This window comes from Drosophila rhopaloa, unplaced genomic scaffold (genome assembly GCF_018152115.1).
Source record: "Drosophila rhopaloa isolate 14029-0021.01 unplaced genomic scaffold, ASM1815211v1 contig_150, whole genome shotgun sequence".
NCBI classification, from domain to species: Eukaryota; Metazoa; Arthropoda; class Insecta; order Diptera; family Drosophilidae; genus Drosophila; species Drosophila rhopaloa.
Genome location: NW_025335029.1, coordinates 2,156,041 through 2,178,394, shown reverse-complemented (window position 1 = coordinate 2,178,394; position 22,354 = coordinate 2,156,041). Strand labels below are relative to the sequence as shown.

At 40.7% G+C, this 22,354-nt stretch overlaps 4 protein-coding genes and 1 pseudogene across 8 annotated transcripts; 4 read left to right on the top strand and 1 right to left on the bottom strand.

Moving 5' to 3' along the window:
* The first annotated feature begins 393 nt into the window (after positions 1-393).
* LOC108046721 (tryptophan--tRNA ligase, mitochondrial) lies at positions 394-3,237 on the top strand. 2 transcript variants are annotated; one of them, XM_017126581.2, is made up of 3 exons: positions 394-774; positions 841-1,265; positions 1,517-3,237. In XM_017126581.2, exons 1-3 carry the CDS (start codon positions 556-558, stop codon positions 2,871-2,873), a joined length of 2,001 nt encoding a protein of 666 aa, XP_016982070.1. In that variant the 5' UTR covers positions 394-555; the 3' UTR covers positions 2,874-3,237. The 2 variants fall into 2 exon arrangements, with proteins under 2 accessions (XP_016982070.1, XP_016982069.1); XM_017126580.2 differs by having other exon boundaries at positions 838-1,265.
* LOC108046722 (cationic amino acid transporter 2) lies at positions 3,226-8,419 on the bottom strand. 2 transcript variants are annotated; one of them, XM_017126582.2, is made up of 5 exons: positions 8,258-8,419; positions 5,437-5,804; positions 5,083-5,343; positions 3,950-4,735; positions 3,226-3,882 (listed from the first exon to the last, which is right to left on the bottom strand). In XM_017126582.2, exons 1-5 carry the CDS (start codon positions 8,290-8,292, stop codon positions 3,431-3,433), a joined length of 1,902 nt encoding a protein of 633 aa, XP_016982071.1. In that variant the 5' UTR covers positions 8,293-8,419; the 3' UTR covers positions 3,226-3,430. The 2 variants fall into 2 exon arrangements, with proteins under 2 accessions (XP_016982071.1, XP_016982072.1); XM_017126583.1 differs by lacking the exon at positions 8,258-8,419 and adding an exon at positions 6,566-6,795.
* A 1,075-nt stretch (positions 8,420-9,494) lies between these two features.
* Positions 9,495-12,008, top strand: LOC108046709 (antigen 5 like allergen Cul n 1-like). Of its 3 annotated transcripts, none has more exons than XM_017126562.1 (4): positions 9,495-9,603; positions 10,150-10,434; positions 10,517-10,908; positions 10,975-12,006. In XM_017126562.1, the coding sequence occupies exons 2-4, from the start codon at positions 10,252-10,254 to the stop codon at positions 11,486-11,488; spliced, it is 1,089 nt and encodes a 362-aa protein (XP_016982051.1). In that variant the 5' UTR covers positions 9,495-9,603; positions 10,150-10,251; the 3' UTR covers positions 11,489-12,006. The 3 variants fall into 3 exon arrangements, with proteins under 3 accessions (XP_016982051.1, XP_016982053.1, XP_016982052.1); XM_017126564.2 differs by having other exon boundaries at positions 9,508-9,603; positions 10,316-10,434; positions 10,975-12,008; XM_017126563.2 differs by lacking the exon at positions 9,495-9,603 and having other exon boundaries at positions 10,071-10,434.
* A 558-nt stretch (positions 12,009-12,566) lies between these two features.
* Positions 12,567-14,533, top strand: LOC108046700 (antigen 5 like allergen Cul n 1-like). Its single transcript, XM_044456778.1, has 4 exons — positions 12,567-12,749; positions 12,920-13,311; positions 13,368-13,855; positions 14,526-14,533. The coding sequence occupies exons 1-4, from the start codon at positions 12,567-12,569 to the stop codon at positions 14,531-14,533; spliced, it is 1,071 nt and encodes a 356-aa protein (XP_044312713.1).
* Positions 14,534-15,375: 842 nt separating this feature from the next.
* Positions 15,376-16,695, top strand: LOC108046701 (annotated as a pseudogene).
* The last annotated feature ends 5,659 nt before the right edge of the window (positions 16,696-22,354 follow it).

The following is a 22,354-nucleotide window of genomic DNA, read 5'->3' as shown; positions in this document are numbered from 1 at the left end:
AAGCTAAAGAAATCCATTTCTAGAGCTGCAGCTCCCTGTCTTCGGGTTAAAATTTTGTAACTCACTAAGATTTTAAAGGCCAAGTAAAATTTGTATGTATATATGTACAAGTTTACATTTTTTTTCAAAATTTAAATTTTATAAGAGTGTAGAAAGTACTTATTCTTAAAGTTACAACTATTGCATTAGGCTGTTATCGGTCATTAAATATTAATTAAAGTTTTTTATCATTATAATTAAATTTTTTTTGTGAACCTGTTAGAATTTTTGGCAATTTAATAATACTTTATATTTTTAATGAGTGCCCAAATCATAAAAATAAGGGATTCAGCGGAAATCAGTCAAAAGTGTGCATCACTGTGAACAGCTGACGCGCCGGCTTTCCGAAAACCATCTATCTGGCAACGCTCACCGAGCACTCAGTGTCAAAATTTCGGCCCGTTTGAAACGAATAAAATAGTTAATTTTCGGGCTTTAGTTCTTACATTTAGCACGGCATTTTTCCCAACTTTTTTTGCCTAAAGATTTGGGGTACAAAATTCATAGCTGATTGCAATGTTCCGAGTTGGCAAGCTTAGAGGCAGCCTGTCTGAGGTGGCCAAAAAGGAAGCGGGACCGGTGCGTTTCCAGCGGCGCTGCATTCAGGCAAGGAGTTTCTTGCCGGGATTGGCCAGTAGAACGCCAGGAACGCTATCGGCGACGGCCCAAGTGACTGGTGGCAGCAAGCAGCAGGTCCAGCCGCAGTCCCATACAATCGACAGCGGTCCCGAGGACGTGAGTTAATTGGTGGTCTTAGTTTACATAACACTCTACTTTATTTTGTTCCCCTAATCCCAGCAGAACAGCCGCTGGCCAAGGAAGGTATTCAGCGGCATCCAGCCCACGGGATCCCTGCACCTGGGCAATTACCTGGGCGCCGTGCGCAAGTGGGTGCAGCTGCAGAATGCCCGCGACGACGTGACCGTCTGCATCGTAGACTTGCACTCCATCACCATGCCCCACAATCCGCCGCTGCTGCGCGAGAACATCTTCACCATGGCCGCCACGCTGCTCGCCTGCGGCATCGATCCCGCCAAGAGCACACTATTCGTCCAGTCCGCCGTCGCTGAGCACGCCGAGTTTAACTGGATCCTCAGTTCGATGACAACGATGCCGCGTCTGGCTCAACTGCCACAGTTCCGGGAGAAGTCCCGCCTGCTTAAGGATGTCCCACTGGGATTGTACGTTTATCCGGTTCTTCAAGCAGCCGATATTATGCTTTATAAGTAAGTTTTTACTTTTTGCTGAGTGTTATTCACAACTGTTTAGCTGCAGCATTTTTGAGAGCTATACATAGGTATATCCGCCAAGAATTAAAGCAAATAATTTCGATTGCGACTTAAAAATTTAGTATATTCTTAATCATCATCGATGATCAAAGTAAAGACAAAGATAAGGACACTGTATATTTTATTACATACTTAAAGGAAGAGTTTATAAAAATACTAACACTTTGATACCTTTAATTTCTTCTTAGGGCTACCCATGTTCCTGTGGGCGCTGACCAGATACAACACATCCAGCTGGCCCAGCACTTGGCTAAAACTTACAACGGTCGCTATGGCGAAACTTTCCCTGTGTGCCACGCCATCGTCGAGGATGGTGACGCCTCCCGGGTGCTGTCCCTGCGAGATCCTTCCAAAAAGATGTCAAAATCAGAGGCCAATCCCAAGGCCACCATCAATCTATGCGATTCGCCTGACCTAATCACGCAGAAGATAAAGAAAGCCGTCACAGACTTCACGTCGGACATAACCTACAATCCTGGAAAGCGTGCCGGCGTGAGCAACCTCGTCAACATCCATGCCCAGGTTACGGGGCAGTCGATCAAGACAGTGGTAGATGAGGCTGCCACTCTGGACACGTCCAAGTACAAAGACCGTGTGGCTGAGGCTGTGGTCGAGCACCTGCGTCCGATCCGGGAGCAGATCCACCATCACATGACCAGGCGCAACGAGATGGTCTATCTGCTGGAGGTGGGTGCCGAAAAGGCGCGTCAGCAAGCGCAGCAGACGTTGAACGACGTGAAGCAGCGCCTGGGACTGGGCACTAGCGTCAATATGCCGGCTGCGGTGCATGTGGTACCGCTTCTACCCGCACCCGAGGTTCCCAAGACCTCGGCCAGCAGGCGCATGTCCAAGGACTTCGACGGCAATGTCCACGAGCGCCACGAGCGGATGTACGGCTTCGGGGATCAGCCAAGCGGTGGAGCTGGCCAGTCGGCCACTGGGGAACTGACGGAGATGTCTCAAGCGTCGATGCCGCGCGTGCCCCGTCGCCCGCCCGTCGTGCCGGCCCAATCCCTGCGCGTGGAGAAGCAACTGGGCAGCACCCGGACACGTCACGTATTCCAGATGGACACCTGCAATGCCCCGCACATTGGATTCAAGCCGCCACCTGGATTTTCTGCCAACTTGGTCACTGGTGGACTAGCAAAGAACAAGCGTCCGACAGTAAAACCCGTTTCCGGAAGCATGGGATTCGGACAGCACTCGCATGGAGGCTCGTCCAAACACGGCCAGAACGTTAATCCCAGTGCGGTGTCGACCATAGCACGTGAAGTAAATGCCGCCAAGAAGCAGGAGTTCACCTGCAATGTGGCCAACTCTGCCTTCTACGCATCTGCCCTCGACTCACGTCAAAGTTCGAATCGTTCCAGCGAGAAGAGCTCCTCCAAGGCGCAAGACAGTGAGTTTATTATTGTTGCGAATGAGGAGGAGGAGCAGAACTCCTCAGAGGAGCAACGCGAGGAGACTGAAGAGGAGGAGGCAGTGGAGCGGGAAAGGGAGAATGGCGAACGCAAAGCCTCCGAAGCTACCAAAGTCGAGATCTAAGTCTAGGAAACATTGCAATTGTTATTAGTGTAGTACAAGTATACTTAGCAACATTTCTTTCAAATCTGTCGTTTTTATGAAAATAGTCGTGCTTCTACCGGAAAAAATAGTCTATATTTAAAGTGTATGTCGATGACATATAATTATTTTAAACCAAAAAATTGACGTATTAAAATCGAATGACAAGTAAAACTGAAATACATTTGATCGCTATAATTGTTGTTAAATTTACTTTTATGTACTGTTACAGTAAGGTAACATAAAAATATTATTAAATGTTAAACGCGTGAGTGATCGATTTGGCATCAAATTATAATCGAATCCAGAACATCAAAATAAATTAACACACTGCTTAGCATAAGAATATTCGTGTTTATTGCTTTCAGCTACCTTATTGTACATTTCGTAGTTTTTGGTTTCCTATTTTACGATATGAGGCTAAGTGCATGTGTAAATTACATTGGTGAGTATGTGGATGATGAGCATCGCGGCTTAAATCGCGTATCTTGTTGGCAAAAATAAATGTATGTATAGGGTAATTAAATATCATTGTACACTCAGGATGTACTGTGCATCAATATCAGGGGCACCTCGTTGCTGTACTTGGAGTTCTCCTGTCCGCCCAACAATGCCGAGTTGCTGCAGTCCCTCATCATGGCAATGGAATTGTTGCGCTGCTCCCGCTGCCTCAGACGACTGTGACGGACGCCGTACGACAGAAAGATGGCCAGTCCGATGGCGATCCAAATACTAAAGCGCACCCAGGTGAGGATGTCCAGCTTGATCATCAGGTAGATATTGATCAGAATGGAAATTCCGGGTAGCCATGGCACTAGGGGCACCTTAAACGAAAGCTTCACCCCCGAGGTTGGCTGGCGCGAGACGATCAGCAACAGCAGCACTAGGGGTATGGTGCCCAGCACCAGCTTAATTCCATCGAAGGACGTCACGTTCGCCAGATCCTCCTCAAACTTGGTCAGAATCTGAGAGAAGACCATGCACCAAAGAGCTGAAAGTAAAAAAGGCTTTATTAATTTTCTTATTTCTAAAGTAAAAAAAATGTATTTTTAACTTACAGAACAAAGTCACACTGTAGGTGACGATCCTCGAAGTCTGCTTGGTGGGCACCGTTTGGCCATTGAGGTTAAAGATCCGCCTCCAGAGGGCACAGGGACGATCCTGCTCCAGAACCATAACACGTCCGTTTCCCACGATGCGGCTCTCCCTGCGATCATCCACCTCGTAGCGCAGCATGAGCACACAACTGGCCACCATGGAGTAGGCCAGCAGGGTGCCGATGGACATCATGTTCACCAGCTGGCTGAGATTAAAAACAGCCGCCAGGATGCCCGTCAGCAGACCCGTGATCATTGTTCCTTTGAACGGAGTCTTGTACTTTTCGCTGATGTCCCCGAGGAATTTGAACAGCAATCCATCGTTGGACATGGCGAATACAATTCTTGGCAATGGGAACATGGCTCCCATCATACTGGAGCACAGTCCAAACATGGCTCCAATGCTGACCACGTACTCGGCCACATGCCAGCCATTTATCCGGAATACATGAGGCAGAGGGGCCTTCTCGTCCTGGTCGAAATAGGGCAGCATCATGGTCAGCACCGTGGACACTCCAAAGTAAGCCAGGAAGATCATGGCCAGCGAGACGATCACAGCAAATGGAATGGACTTCTTGGGGTTCTTAGCCTCCTCTCCAGCAGTGGCAATGCAATCGAACCCAATGAACCCGTAGAAACAAACTGCAGCTCCCTTTATGATGCCGGAAACTCCGTAGGGCATGAATCCACCGTGGCCATAACCCTCGGGCACCTCCGATTTTGGAATGGACCAATTGCTGCTGGAAACTGCACAAAAGATTGTTATTGTTATTGATTGATATATAAAATATTATTATTGATAAATGTATTTTAAAGCCAAAACTTAAAGTTTTTTTATATTTACAATTAAATAATCTTTAATAGATTTCTAACGCTTTACAATTTGGTTACCTTAGAAAAAATTATAATCATACATTTTGAAATATTAATAAGCTTACTTTACTTGTTAACAAAGAGAAAATAATTATTATTATCAAAATAAAATGGATTCTTTGAAATTTAAAAAACATTTAAAATAGTAACCTTAAAAGACTTTACTTCTTTAGAATAAATTTAAGTCGTATAAAAAATAATTACAATTTTAAAAAACTCACCTTTAAAAAGTCCTGCGATGATCACGAACAGCACTACTCCCAGATTCAGCATGGTGAAGACATTGTTCACCCTGGTGGACTCCTTGGCTCCCACGGCAATGCCCAGGGAAAAGAGTATGGTTACCACAAAGGCGAACAGATCCGGATAGGCACCCATACCATCGATGTTGATGGGCATGTGGGTGCCCAGGAAACTGCTCATCGGATTGCCGCAAAGCTGATCGAGATAGGTGCTTAAACCCTTGACGACACTGGCAGAGCCTATCAAAAATTAATATACAAGTAGTAACATCAGAATTTGTGGGCAATTAAATCAAATCAATCAGACGGCGGCGCCTCTAATTGAAAGCTTACCAATTGCGTATTCGAGAATGAGATTCCAGCCGATGAGGAAGGCGATAAACTCGCCAATGGTCACATAGCTGTAGATATACGCCGATCCCGCCTTAGGAACCCGGGCTCCGAATTCCGCATAGCATAGTCCGGCGAAGATCGAGGCGATGGCAGCGATGAGGAAGCTAACGACCACCGCAGGACCCGCATATTGTTTGGACACTTCGCCAGCCAGGACATAGACACCCACGCCCAAAGTCGATCCTATTCCCAGGGCGGTGAGATCAAAGGCGGATAAGACCTTGGCCAATTTGGATTCATTCGAGTCCTCCAGGGGCTTCTTGCGTGTGAGCACGCGAAACGCATTCGTCACGCTCCAGCTGGGCATTCTGGAATAAAAATTATTAATTCATTAAACAATTATTATAATGGGTAAGTGTGCAATTGGAGCTAAGGGCTTCTGCTGAGCCGTGCAATATATTTATAACCCGCCGTACTCGATGTTTACAGAACCGACATATTAACACGTTCGCAATTTGTGGAAAGTGCCTGTGGTGGTAGATGGGTCAAGAAATGGTGCGGAGTTTGGTTTATGGATGGGCCATAAGAAAATTAGTGGGCGTCCGTTAATGTGCGAATGTAGACAACGGTTTTACGACCACCAGGTCGCGTCAAAGCTGATCTAAATTGGAGTCTTGTGATCATCGGGAATTATCTCCGATGACTAAGAGGGGGAAATCACCATGCTACCATCTCCTAAAATTCAGTGCCTTAACTAAAACAATTATCTTTTAAATTTGGGAAATTATATTTTTGATAATCTGAACAGATTAATGTTTTTTTTTAATTTTAGAAACATTTAAATGCAATTTTTTCACATATGTCTTTATTAGTTGTGTTTACCAATAAAATGGATGCAAGCACATTTACAAATTTTTGACTCTTTTGTTTGACTCTTTTTTCAAAACCAAACTAATAAATAAGCTAAAGGACAAGTATGTAATATCAGGCAGTCTATAATAGTCAAATTAAAAAATATTTTTTTAGAAAGGATATCTTTTGGTGATAAGAACAGAAAACGTAATGAATAACAATTTCCCTTAGAAAGTTTTTAAAATGAGGGTATTTTTGTCACCTATACATTTCTCACCTGGTTTCTTGAAATGGCGAGTCCTTTAACAACCTAAAAACTAATCACTTATGTATTTACTATCACAAACTTTATTTAATATCACAAACTAAAAGCCATAGTTGGTTTGCAAGGGTGAATCGAGTTTTAAAATTTGAGGGACACAAAACTTCTGTATCTGTATCTGGTTGCCACTTAATTGAGTTTGGGTATTGAAATTCGCAGTTTGGAATTTGATCGAGTTGCGTATAGCGCCGGAAAGCGTTCCACTTATTTCTGAGCGTACGCCGAGCATGCCAGCGCCATTAAATAGCGAATCGGTTCTACGGCTCCGGGGGATCGTGGTGAGTTCAGATCGAACTGAAGCTTTCGCATCCTCAGGTCGGACACGAACGTGTCGGAATCACGCCTCTGACGCTGATAACGCTAATTGGTAACCCTCCTCCTCCTTCCCCACCTGAATACATAGTATTGTATATAAACATTGATTGTTTATTCCCGAATGCATACCCCGGGTGGGAACTCTCGGTTTTACCGGATGACTGCGCAGGTCGATGGGCCAAGTTTACCGCAAGCCCTAATGAATTGTCGCGTTAGATTAGCGGTTCAAATAGTTGACACTTACGACTTTATTTAATTAAAAGGTTAGTAGCTAAGCTGTGGCATCCTGTAAAATTAACGCAAACCTTTGCAATCAATATTTTAGAAAAATGTTGTTTTTTTTTTACTAACTATAATATTAAAGGTCCTTTGGACAAAAAAAATGAACAATAGATTGTAACAAGTAAAATACATCTTTTTAAAACTCGCTATACGAAAACCAATATTTTTCGAAGGCCTAGTAATTTGAATACCCGATCCTCGCGGAGTGAAATACAAATAATAAGTTGGTCCGACCCTAAGAAAATAATCTATAATAATTTTTTATATGTCAATACTCTCATTTTCTGTCAAACCAAAAGAAATGTTTATTTTATAAAAAACATGGAAATAAAAATAATACCTAGTATTTCATCAAGCCGTCCTTATTTATTGTCTTTTTTGATATTGTTAAATAACTTTTTAAGTATTGTAAGCTTAATTTATCGTACTGTGCACAGTTTTTTTCGATAGAAGTCGTTTACTTACAAACAACTGAAAACTGCTGATATCTTGGGAAACCTTGTGATAAAGAAACACGAGCACCCAACAGAGCTTTGCATATTAGGTTCAGAAAAAATTGTTATTTTTAATTGTATTTTAAACAAAACGAAAAAAATGATTTAAAGACAATAAATTAAATGTCCATAAAAAATTAAAATTCGTTCTATTAGCACGTAAATTATGTTTAATTTGGTCTGATTGAAGTTGTTTTCGCGGCAAATGAAAAAAGGCAGCTGGAGTTTTGGTTCCATTAAATGGAAAAAGCCAGCTGAAGTTATAGCCCCAGTATAAAAATAGTTTTACCTCCCTGCAGAGTATTTTTCAGTTGATGTGATGGCATTTGTTTTCATACGGCACTACTAATTTGGCTTTGTTTGAGCTTTCCATTGGCATGGACGCGTGGAGTTTTGGCCATTGTTTATACGCAACTCAGCTGATACATGGGTGCTATTCGCGTCGTGTGGCCGAGAGGTGGGTGCTAAATCGTGGCTAAAATTAGCCACCGTGTTTGATTGCATTTAACGCTAATTTTAGACACTTGTTGCATGCGTGTTCTTGACATCCACTCACCCATAGTACTCGGCAAACTCCTCCATTGCTGTCATCCGAATCGATTTGATTAAATTCAATTAATACCGTGCCGCTCATCAATTTGCGGCCGCTTTCTGCTCTTCACATAAACGTTCTGCCGCAAACCATGTGTTTTGGTCTCTTGACTACCGACCATAAAATCACATTTCCACGCAACACATTGCAGCTGCCGCTCTCTCTGTTGGCCTAACTCTCTCCCATTCTCCATGGGCGTAGTTGTCAGGGATTTGCCCCATATATTGTACATATACATATATGTACCTACATATAATGTGTCACTTAATTCTTTGCAAAATGGAAAATGTCATTAAAATTAATTCTTCCTTATAATATATAATTGAACTACGGTTTGCGTAAGTAACTTTCTGTGAGTTCAAGTGTTGCCACTTTAAGTCTTTTCAGGATTGTAGAAGAATTGGTAAAAAATCGTGTACGCAAATTTCGTTTTGAGAAATGTTTATTTATGTGTTTTAAAATAATTTCAGTCCAAGCTTTTGTTTTTCCCAAATCCTATTTTTTGGCTAAATTTAAAATCACGTCTTATTATCAAAATACATCTCGTATTATGGTCGGAAGAAGTTTGTGTTTACACACATCCAAATATGTAAATAATTAAAATGACAATAAGAAGTTCTAAAAAAAAATCCAAAATAGTAAAGCCTTCTATAAAATATGTTAAATCAATGAATTTTTTTTTTTTGATTTTTCTGTTATCATAATATAAATATATTGTGGAAATTAACCCATGCCTACGCCCATGTCAATCTTCCATTATTCTCAAGAAGAGTGAGAGAAACTGGGTAGTCAACATTTACGAACTAGATATGCTAGCAATATTTATATAGGCAAATAGGTGGACTGGCAACCCTGAACTGATTTAGCCGGTAAAAGGTAAAAAACCGCTCTCACATGTTGGCTCTCTTTGCGCCTTTGTTGTTGTGCTTATTTCTTCGCCCCTTATATTTCATCAGCCATAACTTCCACCCTTAACCGCATTTCTTCAAATGTTTGAGCGATGGGTCATTTGTGTTTTAAACTAAAAAAAACAAAAATTCAGGGCTTGAAAGTTTTTACCTTATAATTTATTTGAGAAAACATTTTTTTTTTTTCAAATTTTAGAGCATTTTACAAAAATTTTTTTTGTTTAAGAGATTTATTCTTAATTAAATTAAATGAATTAAATAAAATTTAAAAATTAAAGAATTCAAAAAAAGCTGCAAGTAAAAGGAAAGACAAAACTTTTAATTCAATCAAATTTAAAAAAATCTACAATCAAAAATGTATGATTTATTTATTAGTAACGTCACATTTTCACGTGCTAATCGGTAAGAGCGACGATTCTATTGATTGAATGAATCATGTGCCTCATATGTGGACTCGAATTTGAATTGTTGCTTTTGGGGCAGCGGTTCAAATATAATTTAAATTAGTTCCGATTACACTAGTGTACACACAAAAAAAAAAAATGGTAACTGATTCAGTTTGAAACGATGTAGATTGTAAACACTTGTAAAGTTTATTTTACGGTAGTGATAATGCATATTTAAAACTTTCTTACAGAAATCTGATTTCATAGTAACACTCTTTTAAATGACTGTGGTTCAATTCTCCAAATCTCTGATATTAAATCTTGGTTTAAATTTGTGGGTCATTTTTTTAAAAGTGCTTTTTTTCTCCAAAAATCTGCGCTTAAATCTTGAGTCCGATTTTTTTATTATTTTGTGAATATAATTTAATAAAAAAATTAATCAAAACTCAAATCTACTAAATCTTTATAATAAGCAACCGATTTAATTTTTTTTTTAAATCAAAACTAATTTATCTGCTTATGGACATTAATTTAGTATTTGTTTACGTTTAAATTTTGATAGTCGATGCTAAACTTTGCTCCTGGATTGTTTCACTACTAAAACTTCAAAAAAATGTTCACACATGATTATAATAATACTCGAAAGTAAATTAAATACAGAGTAATGTCCCACTCTGTTAGTTCCAAAAGAAATATGAAGAAGTTGAGTTGTATTTGCTGTGCTGCAGGATTTCTGCTTTTTTGTATCCTGGACGTTGTTAATTCAATGAACGGAACGGACTATTGCAAGCTAAAGAACTGCCCAGCCGACAAGAAACTGACACATATTGCATGCAATAATAAAGGGGTAAGCATTTTACTTTAAACATTGAAATTCCGATGTTTAAAAATATGTTTTTTTATAAGACCAAATGTTTTCTATTTCGCAGGACTGGTCGCCACAGTGTGGAAAAAACCCAAAGATCATAACCATGACCAGGAAAGTAAAGATGTTCATCGTCCGCTATCACAACACCTATCGGGATATTGTGGCCGGAACCCAGTTCCACAGGTTACCCAATGCAGGTCGGATGTTGAAAATGAGGTGGAGTCAGGATCTGGCTTATTTGGCTGAACTGATGGTGAAACGCTGCGATCTAAAGCCCACTGAACACTGCTTGTCCACGGAACAGTTCCCCGCCCCGAGCTACCATGCGGTATACAACAAGTTCAAGAAGAACGAGAATGAGTTCAGGGTAGTCAGATCCCAGCTGAATTCCTGGTACGATCAGTATAAGCACGTTTCTGCTCTCAGCCTTTTAGATGGAGTGTCCAGCTCCAAGTAAGTATTCGTTGTCATCCGCCATGGTGCACCGTGGTGGTTTGGGTTCTTGATTATATCTTTCAGGAAGGAGATTGGACACTTCCTGAGAATGATGGTGGGTCCCAGCAACCGATTGGGCTGTGCCATGGCCAGGATCAAAAAGGACGGAAAAACCCAGCAATGGCTATCCTGCCTCTACAGCTGTGCACCGAAGAAAAACCAAGCCCTGTATGAGTATTCAACCAAACCGGGAGCTTTCTGCACCACCGGGGTGGATAGAAAGTACCAACACCTGTGCAACAGAACGGAGCCTGTGGAAAACTGCTCGCACTCGGAATTATTCAAGGGAGCCGTTACCAATGACACCGCATCGTTGATAAGGGGCATGATGCACAAAAAAGTGCAATCCAGGACCTGTTGGCTCTGCTATAGTTGTTGCTATTGGTGGAATTGGGCGTTTGGATATTATACGTATTCGTATACAACATATTCGTGGACGACCACGTCCACGTCCACGTCCACATCCAATAATAAGAAAAAAGAAAAAGAAACTGAGTGCTGTGAGTGTGAGTGCGAGTGTGAGTGTGAAGATGACTAGACTTTGCATTGTTTTACCTGTTGAGAACAGAAATGTAAGTCAAAATATAAAAACTAAACAATGGTCAAAATAAAATTCGATAAACCAATTAAAATTTGTTTTGAAAATTCGGCATCGTCACCCAAAACCATTTGCATATTTTTAAATAATATGAAGAAACGATTGCCGAATCGAAAAATATTTTGAACAAACTAAACATATTTAGTGTATGCATTTAAATATTTTAATTTGTGTAAAAATCAAAGATCCGTAATCAGATGCAAATAAAAGTGAACGCAGAACTTTAAATTCAATCAGATTTATAGACAACTAAAAACAAAACGTATGATTTATTTCTTATTAACACCACAAGTGCTAATCGGTGAGAGCGACGATTCTATTGATTGAATGAATAATTTGCTTAATATGTGGGCTTGAATTTGGATTGTTGTTTTTGGTGCATATTATAATTTTAATAGTCTCCGATTACACTAGTGTACAAGCAAATAAAAAATAAATTGTGGAGTTTGACCTCTTTATAAAAATAGAGATTGTAACATTTGTAAAGTCCATTTTAGGGATTACCCACGGGAGTACTCATACTTTATCTCGATTTAGTGACTATGAATATTTACATTATTTTATTACCTTTAAGATATTTATATACCCTTGCAGGCGGTATTATAATTTCAGTCATAAGTAGGTATACGCAAACTAGTCTTTCGGTTTTAAAGCTATTTATATAAAACCTAGCATAAAGACTTTGTTCTGTTTCAAAACACACGACTGTGTAATAAAGCTGCCATATTAAAACCGGACGACTGTCAGCTATATGACCATGGGAACTATTGCAAAATTGTTCGAAAAATGTTTTAAAACATCGAATCAAAATAAAGAATATTAATTTTTGTAACAGCTGCCATGCTGAATAAATAGTTATTTTTGGCTCTATTAAGAAATCAGATTGTTTTTATGAGGTGCCAAACATTTTTTTACCGTATTATCTAGCCTTTGTTTTTTCGTCACCAGATATTATTCGGTCACACCCCTAACATACAAATCCAAACTCGATACTCGAAGCTAATTTAAATACCGAGTAATGATTCAAACAGTTAGTTCCAAGGGGAATATGAAGTTGTTGAGTTGTCTTTGCGTTGCAGTTGGCTTGTTATTTTTTTCAAGCCTGGACGTGGTTAATTTGATGCCAGAAACCGACTACTGCCAATTGAAAAACTGCCCAGTTAACAAGAAACTACCACATATTGCCTGCAACAACAAAGGGGTTTGCTTTGTAGCTTATAAATAAGTATTAAGTTAAAACAACAGAAAGTTTAATTTTCCTTAACTCGCTAAAAGTTTATTAAGAAAACGCTTTTTAGAAAGCTGATTTTGTAAATTCAAATGTTAGTAAGCATCACTATTTATATAGTGTTTATGTTGTTTAATTGGCAGGGCTGGTCGTTACAATGCGGAAAAGACCCACAAATTGTCCCCATACCCGAGAACATAAAGAATTTAATCTTGAATCATCACAACACTTATCGCGATGTTGTGGCCGGCACCAGATTCCACAGGTTGCCCACAGCGGGTCGCATGCTGAAAATGATGTGGGACTCCGATCTGGCCTATCTGGCCAAGCTCCTGGTGAAGCGCTGCGATCTCCACCCCACTGAGCACTGCATGTCCACGGAGGTGTTCTCCGCCCCTAGCTTCCATGCGGTCTACAACAAGTTCAAGAAGAACGAGGATGCCTTCAGAGTGGTAAGATCCCAGCTGAATTCCTGGTACGATCAGTACAAACACGTTACTGCAGCCAGCTTAATTGATGGTTTGTCGAATAATAAGTGAGTGATGCATATCATCCGTGTTTTGTGTTCCGGATAATATCCTCTCATTTCAGAACGGAAGTTGGACACTTCCTGAGGATGATGGTGGGCCCCAGTAACCGAATGGGCTGTGCCATGGCCAGGAATGAAAAAAATGGATGGACCCAGCAGTGGTTGTCCTGCCTCTACAGCTGTTCACCAAAGAAAAACTCCCTAATATACGAGTATGCTGTCAGTGCCGGAAAGTTTTGCACCACCGGAGTTGATGGCAAGTTCCAACATCTTTGCAACGAATCGGAGCCTGTGCAAGATTGCAAGAGTTCGGACCAATTCAAGGTGGTCATTACCAATGACACTGCATCGTTAATTAGGGCCATGATGAAAAACCCATCCTATTCCAGGAGTTTTATATGTCGCTACTGTTCCCTCTGTTGCAAGGTGTGGGGTTGGGTGAAAGGTGGTTGGGGTAGGCTTAAGCAGACATGGGCTTCAATTATGGGTGGCGGCGGTGGCGGCGGTGGCGGCGGTGACGGCGGTGACGGCGGTGGCGGCGGTGACGGCGGTGGTGGTGAAGAATGAATTTTACTTTTGTTTCGCCTTTGAACCTAAGAGTTATTTAAAAAAAAAGATATTAACACATGTAAATAAAAGTGTAAAGTAATATAAACAGAATTGAAACTAACAAGAAAGGAAAGCTTACTTAGGGCGGAGCCGAGGTTGATATACCCTTGCAGAATATTCTGTAAATTATGTTCTCCAACATTATTCTTAATACTCATAAAAAATCCCAACTTCCTAACTTTAAAAACACCAAAGTTATGGCATTTCCAATCGTTCAGTTATATGGCCGCTATAGGATATAGACGGCCGATCCCTATGAAATTTGGTAGGTCGGATTAATTGACCAAACATAAAACCCATCGAAAATCCCAACTTTACAAACACCAAAGTTATGGCATTTCCGATCGTTTAGTTATATGACAGCTATAGGATATCGTCGGCCGATCCCGGCCGTTCCGACTTATATACTGCGTGCAAAGGATCGAAGGGGGTTTCAATTAGATATCTTTAAAACTGAGAGACTAGTTCGCGTATAATCAGACAGACGGACAGACAGACGGACATGCTTATATCAACTCTGGACGCGATTCTGATCAAGAATATATATACCTTATAGGGTCGGAGATATCTCCGTTGCACACTTTTGACCAAAATTATAATCACCTCTGCAGGTGTATAATTTGAATACCCTCTGCAAGGGTATAACAATGAATCTACATCGATTTTGCGCTTCGCTTGTTGTCCGATTTTAATTTAATTAAAACCGTAATTTAATAATTATATAATAAAACCAAATTAAGGAAAGCTAACTTCGGGCGGAGCCGAAGGTGATATACCCTTGCAGAATATTCTGTAAATTATATTCTCCAAAATCGGATCGGGTGTTCATATGATGCATTGTTAATACTCATACTCATGCGTAGAAACGGACGGACGGACGGACGGACGGACGGACGGACGGACAGACGGACGGACAGACGGACGGACAGACGGACGGACAGACGGACGGACGGACAGACGGACGGACAGACGGACGGACGGACAGACGGACGGATAGACGGACGGACAGACGGACGGACAGACGGACGGACAGACATTCCTGGTGATGCCGATCAAGAATATATATACTTTATAGGGTCGGAAATGGTTTCTTCACTGCGTTGAAAACTTTTGACTAAAATTATAACACCCTCTGCAAGGGTGTCAAAACCGAATGACTATTGCAAAATTGTTCGGAAAATTGAGCTATCTTCATTGTTTTTAAATATCAAAATCAAAATAAAGAATATTAATTTTTGTAACAGCTGCCATGCTATATAAACTTCGGCTTTGTTTCTTCAATAAATTTGAATTATTGTTATTTTTGGCTCTAATAAGAAATCAGATTGTCTTTATGAGGTGCCAAATATTTTGTTTACCATATTATCTAGCCTTTGTTTTTTCGTCACCAGATATTATTCGGTCACACCCCTAACATACAATTCCAAACTCGATACTCGAAGCTAATTTAAACACCGAGTAATGATTCAAACTGTTAGTTCCAAGGAGAATATGAAGTTGTTGAGTTGTCTTTGCGTTGCAGTTGGCTTGCTGTTTTTTTCAATCGTGGACGTGGTTAATTTGATGCCAGAAACGGACTACTGCCAATTGAAAAACTGCCCAGTTGACAAGAAACTACCACATATTGCCTGCAACAACAAAGGGGTATGCTTTGTAGCTGAGAAATAAGTATTAAGTTAAAACAACAGAAAGTTTAATTTTCCTTAACTCGCTAAAAGTTTATTAAAATAACGCTTTTTAGATGATTTTGTACATTCAAATGTTAGTAAGCATCACTATTTATATAGTGTTTATGTTGTTTAATTGGCAGGGCTGGTCGTTACAATGCGGAAAAGACCCACAAATTGTCCCCATACCCGAGAACATAAAGAATTTAATCTTGAATCATCACAACACTTATCGCGATGTTGTGGCCGGCACCAGATTCCACAGGTTGCCCACAGCGGGTCGCATGCTGAAAATGATGTGGGACTCCGATCTGGCCTATCTGGCCAAGCTCCTGGTGAAGCGCTGCGATCTCCAGCCCACTGAACACTGCATGTCCACGGAGGTGTTCTCCGCCCCTAGCTTCCATGCGGTCTACAACAAGTTCAAGAAGAACGAGGATGCCTTCAGAGTGGTAAGATCCCAGCTGAATTCCTGGTACGATCAGTACAAACACGTTACTGCAGCCAGCTTAATTGATGGTTTGTCGAATAATAAGTGAGTGATGCATATCATCCGTGTTTTGTGTTCCGGATAATATCCTCTCATTTCAGAACGGAAGTTGGACACTTCCTGAGGATGATGGTGGGCCCCAGTAACCGAATGGGCTGTGCCATGGCCAGGAATGAAAAAATGGATGGACCCAGCAGTGGTTGTCCTGCCTCTACAGCTGTTCACCAAAGAAAAACTCCCTAATATACGAGTATGCTGTCAGTGCCGGAAAGTTTTGCACCACCGGAGTTGATGGCAAGTTCCAACATCTTTGCAACGAATCGGAGCCTGTGCAAGATTGCAAGAGTTCGGACCAATTCAAGGTGGTCATTACCAATGACACTGCATCGTTAATTAGGGCCATGATGAAAAACCCATCCCATTCCAGGAGTTTCATATGTGGCTTCTGTGCCCTCTGTTGCGAGTGGTGGGATTGGGCGAAAGGTAGTTGGGGTATGCTTCAGAAGACATGGAATGTAATTATGGGTGGCAGCGGTGGTAGTGAAGAATGAATTTGATTTACAAAAAAAGGATAAACCACATGTAAAGAATACAACTGGCTGTCCAAATAAAAGTGTAAAGTAATATAAACCGAATTGAAACTAAAAACAAGAAAGGATAGCTAACTTCGGGTGGAGCCGAAGTTTATTTACCATTGCAGAATATTCTGTAAATTATATTCTCCAAAATTATTTATATGATGCAGTCACAACTTCGTAACTGCATAATGTTAACAGTGTTGCTAAGCTATGAACAAGAATTGGTTCTAAGGGGTGTCAGGATGGGCGTGGGTTTAACTTTAGCCTGCGATCTTCAGATCCAGAACTTGAATTTCTTGCCGCCCTTCTCCCCTTCTTGCCGTTCTTGCACCCCTGCCCTCCCCGGACTCCGAGGACCCCCTGTGCCCCTTTATGGTTCCGTTAACTTTTGGTCTGGTTATTGTATGGCGAGGGATTTCTATTGCTTTTATACCAGCTCTTGCACCTGGGCTTATACAGAATCATGAGATGCCACGCCACCTCTTCAAAAGTGTGTCAGCCAAAGCAAGAAAACCGTTTTTGCGCAAACAAAAATTTGCAACATTGAGTTTTTTGCACAATTGATTAAACAGATAACATAGAACTTTTAACTTGCGATATTTATTTTATTTCGAGCACAAATGAATGATGCTGGCTAAGTATATAATTCCAAAATACCTTTTTGTTACTGAACGATTTGGTTTGAAAGTCCTTGGCGAAAATCCAATTTATGTTTACCAACACTAAAAGGTATTTACCCTTTGTACTTGTAAAATATGTGTACTGAATAAAACTTGTTGGCTAATTACGTATAAATATGTGGTACTACTCTGTAGTACGAAACATGTTAAAAATCGGTCTTCAACAACATAAGTACTTTTAAAAGTCCGCTGTTTAATAAATTTGGGCTTACCTTATATATTTTATAATCAAATATTGAAAAATAAAAACAGCTTTTAGTGAATGCGGATCAAAGCATTTAAAAGTATGCCACTTTTAAATATAAATTCAAATTTAAGGTTGTGGTATTTTTCTTATTTATATATTTTCTTATTAAACTAAATATTACAGCGTTGCTATAAACACTAAATTGTCTATACGCGGTGTTCTTAATTTATTATCGGGAATCCTTCCTGAGCTTAGTTCCCTTTTCCTGGAACGTCGACCTGACCTTCTTGGTCGCAGTGGATTCAGGCAGATCGAGAGTTCGAGTTCTGCAGTGATCTTCATGTCGCACGCCTCTGGGTTTATCCTCATCTGCCAAACTGTGTCAGCCGTTTTGGGCCAAAACAAAGATAATGATTTTGGCAAAACAAATAAAATTCGCAATTGTTCGCTTCAGCGCATTTGTTCAAACAGCCTAGAAAGTGAAGTGCAAATATTTACTTAAATTGCTTCTGATGTGTGAGACTTTATAAGTTATGTATTCCGTCTATGAGATTTGGGGGGATTATATAACAGAGCGATTGAGTATAAAAGGCCATGGCGGTGTGGCTCAAATCATCAGTATCCCATCCACTGGCCATCCAACATGAGGTTCACCTGTGTTCTTTTGCTGTCCACCACGGTCGTCTGCTGTCTGCTGATCGGGCAGACCAGTGGAGCCACTCCCCCCGCCACGGCCACCACAACCACCACGGCCACGGCCACCACAACCACCACGGCCGCCACAACCACTGTCGCCGCGGACACCACCACCACAGCCACAGCCACCACCACCTCGGCAAGCGGCACCAAGAAGATCTATGTTATAAACCGTACAGGGAATACCACAAAACCAAAGGTAGTAGGTAAAATCCATGGCAAACGCAGGAAACCAAAAAGAGGCAGCAGCGAAGAAAGCGGCAAATGGAGCAAATGGGGCAAATGGTAAATGAGGCAACAGAGGCAGCAAGAGCGGCAAAAGCGGCAAGAGCGGCAGAAGGAGCGGCGACAGTACCCGCAACCGTAGAAATCGACGTCTCGAGTACCTCCTTGACTCCATCTAAAGGACCCCCACCACACACTACCCACCAATCTGATTTGATCCCGATGACTACATTGACTCTTTTTTTATAGTTTTTATTTTTGATTATAATTAAGGCAAATACATAATATCGATATTAACTGGTGATGATTTTTTATGGCGATTTTTTGTACACGCACTAGCAACTAGGGATTTCAAATAATTTAAATTTTAAGTTCTTTAAAAACTTGCTAAAGACGGCTAGACTGTGCATTAAATCGATTGGGAAGCTGCGTCCTTCAGGTCACTTATCCCCATGCGTCTCAGTTCAATCTTAAAAACACTCTCACTCCCAAAAGTTTTGAGCCAATTTATTTACAACAAAAAAGGAAAGCTAACTTCGTGCGGAGCCGAAGTTGATATACCCTTGCAGAATATTCAGTAAATAATATTCTCCAAAATTATTCATATGATGCATTCTTAATACTCATAAAAAATCTCAACTTCCTAACTTTAAAAACACCAAAGTCATGGCATTTCCAATCGTTCAGTTATATGGCAGCTATAGGATATAGTCGGCCGATCCTTATGAAATTTGGTAGGTCGGATTGATTGGCCAAATATAAAACCCGAAGAAAATCCCAACTTCCAAACTGCACAAACACCAAAGTTATGGCATTTCCGATCAATCAGTTATATGGCAGCTATAGGATATAGTCGGCCGATCCTTATAAAATTTGGAAGGTCGAATTGACTGGCTAAATATAAAACCCATAGAAAATTCCAACTTCCTAAGTTTACAAACACCAAAGTTATGGCATTTCCGATCAATCAGTTATATGGCAGCTATAGGATATAGTCGGCCGATCCCTTTGAAATTTGGTAGGTCGGATTGATTGGCCAAAAATAAAATCCATAGAAAATCCCAACTTCCTAACATCTCCGGCCCTATAAAGGATCACCTCCTGAGTTGATATAAGCATGTCCGTCTGTCCGTCTGTCTGTTTCTACGCAAACTAGTCTCTCAGTTTTAAAGATATCGAATTGAAACTTTACACACAACATTATTTCCTTATATAAGTCGGAACGGCCGGGATCGGCCGACTATATCATATAGCAACCATATAACTGAACGATCGGAAATGCCATAACTTTGGTGTTTGTTTGTTAGGAAGTTTAGATTTTTTATGAGTATTAAGAATGCATCATATGAATAATTTTGGAGAATATTATTTACTGAATATTCTGCAAGGGTATATCAACTTCGGCTCCGCACGAAGTTAGCTTTCCTTTCTTGTTGTAAATAAATTGGCTCAAAACTTTTGGGAGTGAGAGTGTTTATACCCGTTACTCGTAGAGTAAAAGGGTATATTGTATTCGTGCAAAAGTATGTAACAGCTAGAAGGAAGCGTTTCCGACCCTATAAAGTATATATATTCTTGATCAGGATCACTAGCCGAGTCGATCTAGCCATGTCCGTCTGTCCGTCTGTCCGTCTGTCTGTCCGTCTGTCTGTCTGTCTGTCTGTCTGTCTGTCTGTCTGTCTGTCTGTCTGTCCGTATGAACGCTGAGATCTCGGAAACTATAAAAGCTAGAAGATTGGCATTTTGCATGTAGATTTGAGAAGTTCCTACGCAGCGCAAGTTTGTTTCAAAATGGTGCCACGCCCCCTTTAACGCCCACAATCGCTTATATACGATTTTAAAAATTTAAATATTTCGGAAAAGTAAAAATGCAGTTTTATTGTGTTTATCAATACCTATCGAAATGTAGAAGAAATGTTTCAAATCGGACCATTCGTTAAAAAGTTATGCGTGATCAAAGTTTCTATCTCCATCTCCCTCGCACTCCCTTTACCTGAGTAACGGGTATCTGATAGTCGGGGCACCCGACTATAGCGTTCTCTCTTGTTTTAAGATGGAACTGAGACGCATGGGGATAAGTGACCTGAAGGACGCAGCTTCCCAATCGATTTAATGCACAGTCTAGCCGTCTTTAGCAAGTTTTTAAAGAAGTTAAAATTTAAATTATTTGAAATCCCTAGTTGCTAGTGCGTGGACAAAAAATCGCCATACAAAATCATCACCAGTTAATATCGATATTATGTATTTGCCTTAATTGTAATCAAAAATAAAAACTATAAAAAAAGAGTCAATGTAGTCATCGGGATCAGATCAGATTGGTGGGTAGTGTGTGGTGGGGGTCCTTTAGATGGAGTCAAGGAGGTACTCGAGACGTCGATTTCTACGGTTGCGGGTACTGTCGCCGCTCCTTCTGCCGCTCTTGCCGCTTTTGCCGCTCTTGCTGCCTCTGTTGCCTCATTTACCATTTGCCCCATTTGCTCCATTTGCCGCTTTCTTCGCTGCTGCCTCTTTTTGGTTTCCTGCGTTTGCCATGGATTTTACCTACTACCTTTGGTTTTGTGGTATTCCCTGTACGGTTTATAACATAGATCTTCTTGGTGCCGCTTGCCGAGGTGGTGGTGGCTGTGGCTGTGGTGGTGGTGTCCGCGGCGACAGTGGTTGTGGCGGCCGTGGTGGTTGTGGTGGCCGTGGCCGTGGTGGTTGTGGTGGCCGTGGCGGGGGAGTGGCTCCACTGGTCTGCCCGATCAGCAGACAGCAGACGACCGTGGTGGACAGCAAAAGAACACAGGTGAACCTCATGTTGGATGGCCAGTGGATGGGAGACTGATGATTTGAGCCACACCGCCATGGCCTTTTATACTCAATCGCTCTGTTATATAATCCCCCCAAATCTCATAGACGGAATACATAACTTATAAAGTCTCACACATCAGAAGCAATTTAAGTAAATATTTGCACTTCACTTTCTAGGCTGTTTAAACAAATGCGCTGAAGCGAACAATTGCGAATTTTATTTGTTTTGCCAAAATCATTATCTTTGTTTTGGCCCAAAACGGCTGACACAGTTTGGCAGATGAGGATAAACCCAGAGGCGTGCGACATGAAGATCACTGCAGAACTCGAACTCTCGATCTGCCTGAATCCACTGCGACCAAGAAGGTCAGGACGACGTTCCAGGAAAAGGAAACTAAGCTCAGGAAGGATTCCCGATAATAAATTAAGAACACCGCGTATAGACAATTTAGTGTTTATAGCAACGCTGTAATATTTAGTTTAATAAGAAAATATATAAATAAGAAAAATACCAAAACCTTAAATTTGAATTTATATTTAAAAGTGGCATACTTTTAAATGCTTTGATCCGCATTCACTAAAAGCTGTTTTTATTTTTCGATATTTGATTATAAAATATATAAGGTAAGCCCAAATTTATTAAACAGCAGAGGACTTTTAAAAGTACTTATGTTGTTGAAGACCGATTTTTAACATGTTTCGTACTACAGAGTAGTACCACATATTTATACGTAATTAGGCAACAAGTTTTAGTCAGTACATATATTTTACAAGTACAAAGGGTCTAAATACGTTTTAGTGTTGGTAAACATAAATTGGATTTTCGCCAAGGACTTTCAAACCAAATCGTTCAGTAACAAAAAGGTATTTTGGAATTATATACTTAGCCAGCATCATTCATTTGTGCTCAAAATAAAATAAATATCGCAAGTTAAAAGTTCTATGTTGGCTGTTTAATCAATTGTGCAAAAAACTCAATGTTGCAAATTTTTGTTTGCGCAAAAACGGTTTTCTTGCTTTGGCTGACACACTTTTGAAGAGGTGGCGTGGCATCTCATGATTCTGTATAAGCCCAGGTGCAAGAGCTGGTATAAAAGCAATAGAAATCCCTCGCCATACAATAA